Raw genomic sequence first — 1,663 nt, 5'->3', positions numbered from 1 at the left:
CTGTTGTCCAAGCCGAAGCAGGTTTGAAACTGGGGGTCGGGCCCGGCAGTCGTTGTCTGTCGCCGCGGCCCCGCTTCCGGGCTAGGCAGTCCCAGCCCGCCCCCGCCCCCGCCCCGCCTCCCTTCGGACCCCTCAGTCTCAGGCCCGGCTCCCCGCCTGACTCGCGCCCGGCCCGCAGCAGCTCGCTGTCGTCCGGGCCCGCACTGCGGCCCCGCTGCCGCCACCATGTCCCTGCACGGCAAGCGGAAGGAGATCTACAAGTATGAAGCGCCTTGGACCGTCTACGCCATGAACTGGAGCGTGCGGCCCGACAAGCGCTTTCGCCTGGCGCTGGGCAGCTTCGTGGAGGAGTACAACAACAAGGTGGGCCGGGCAGGGGCTCGGAACCCAGCTGGCGGGGAGCGGGCCCCGGGAGCACCCTTTCCGGGCCGGAGCCCAGACCCCAGGACCCTGCTGCGGACTTGCCTTAGCGCCCCGAGAGCGGTTCCTCTGTGTCTGGCCGTGTGCAGGAGCTTTCGCACTCGTTGTCTCATTTAATCCTGCCATCATTCTTATGTAGTCAGGACCGTAATTACCCCCCATTTTACTCGTGGGGAAACTGAGGCACCGTGTTGTGACTTGCCCGAGTCAGACAGCTATTTCGGGGGGGGGGGATGGCACTCAAATTCGACTTTACACCCAAAAGCTACGCCATTTATCGCGCCAGTCCTCTCCCTGCCGCATTGCTTCAACTGGGGGGCGGACAGGGGAAGAGAGAGGGATGGCTGTGAAGAAAGATGCTGGTGCCTCAGCTGGTGGTCATACACTCTTGGCTACACTAGATTTGTTAGGGCTTAGGGCTGTTTACTGTGCAGGCTTCGCCGCCTCCTGTTCCCACCCTCCGGGTACCATTCATAGACCCCCCCCAGCCCGTCTGTCAGGAGTGTCACTGCTGTTGCTGCTTTATATCTGTCCTCTTCAAAGCGGTCTCTTTTTGGAAATTTTGGTCTGTGACCGTGATCCTCCCACTGTTTTCTGAATAGAGAAGGATGACACTTTCCTTATCTTTTCTTGGCTTCTTTGATGGTGATACAGAAGTGTAACCTTGAGTAGTTAAGTCTTTCTGGACATTGACAATTTGAGGATCTTTCGTAGAAGCACAGGCAGTAGGAGAAAGCTTTTAAGCTGACATTGCAGCATGAATTTATTTTTGAAGGTTGTTGAGTATGTCAGTGGGAAGAATTTTCTTTCCTTTATCCCTTAATCTCTCCCACTTAACTGTATTGAACACTGTGAGAGTGATCAGAGCAACGGAGAGTTTGGCTAGTGGTGTTTAAACCCTTATACTCCTGCTGGACACCACGAACACCATGACTTAAGAAGAATGAAACTGTGCGGACTTGTGATAGTGTGGTGCAGGGGGAAAAGCCAGGTGGAGTTTGGTTCTGTCTCGTCTGCTGACTAGCTGTGCGGTGTTGCACAGGTTAATCTTCCTATTTCTGACCCACAGTGTGTTGTAGGAAAAGAATTCTTTTTTACACATAAAAGTCCTGTCAGAAAACACTTGTACATTGTAAGTTTGTTTACAGTTTTCCAGAAGCATTTCTCTAGAGTCTAGGCTTCAACTTTTCTGGACACCCCGCCCCCCCCCCCCGCCTTTTTAAAAGATTTTATTTATTTATTT

General features: G+C 53.8%; 1 protein-coding gene across 2 annotated transcripts in view; it reads left to right on the top strand.

Annotated features, from left to right (window-relative positions):
* Positions 1–1,663, top strand: part of DCAF7 (DDB1 and CUL4 associated factor 7) — a 29,980-nt gene continuing 28,317 nt past the window's right edge. For both annotated transcript variants that reach the window (XR_569326.2, XM_008693592.2), the window contains exon 1: positions 1–363. Coding sequence is in view for 1 of the 2 variants with exons in the window: in XM_008693592.2 (XP_008691814.1) it covers positions 226–363 (138 nt within the window). In the remaining variant the exon portion in view is untranslated. The remainder of the gene's footprint in view (positions 364–1,663) is intronic.

This window comes from Ursus maritimus, unplaced genomic scaffold, assembly GCF_017311325.1.
Source record: "Ursus maritimus isolate PB19 unplaced genomic scaffold, ASM1731132v1 scaffold_24, whole genome shotgun sequence".
In the NCBI taxonomy this organism is placed as follows: Eukaryota; Metazoa; Chordata; class Mammalia; order Carnivora; family Ursidae; genus Ursus; species Ursus maritimus.
Note: the sequence above shows the minus strand (reverse complement) of the source record. Positions and strands in the feature narration are given on the sequence as shown.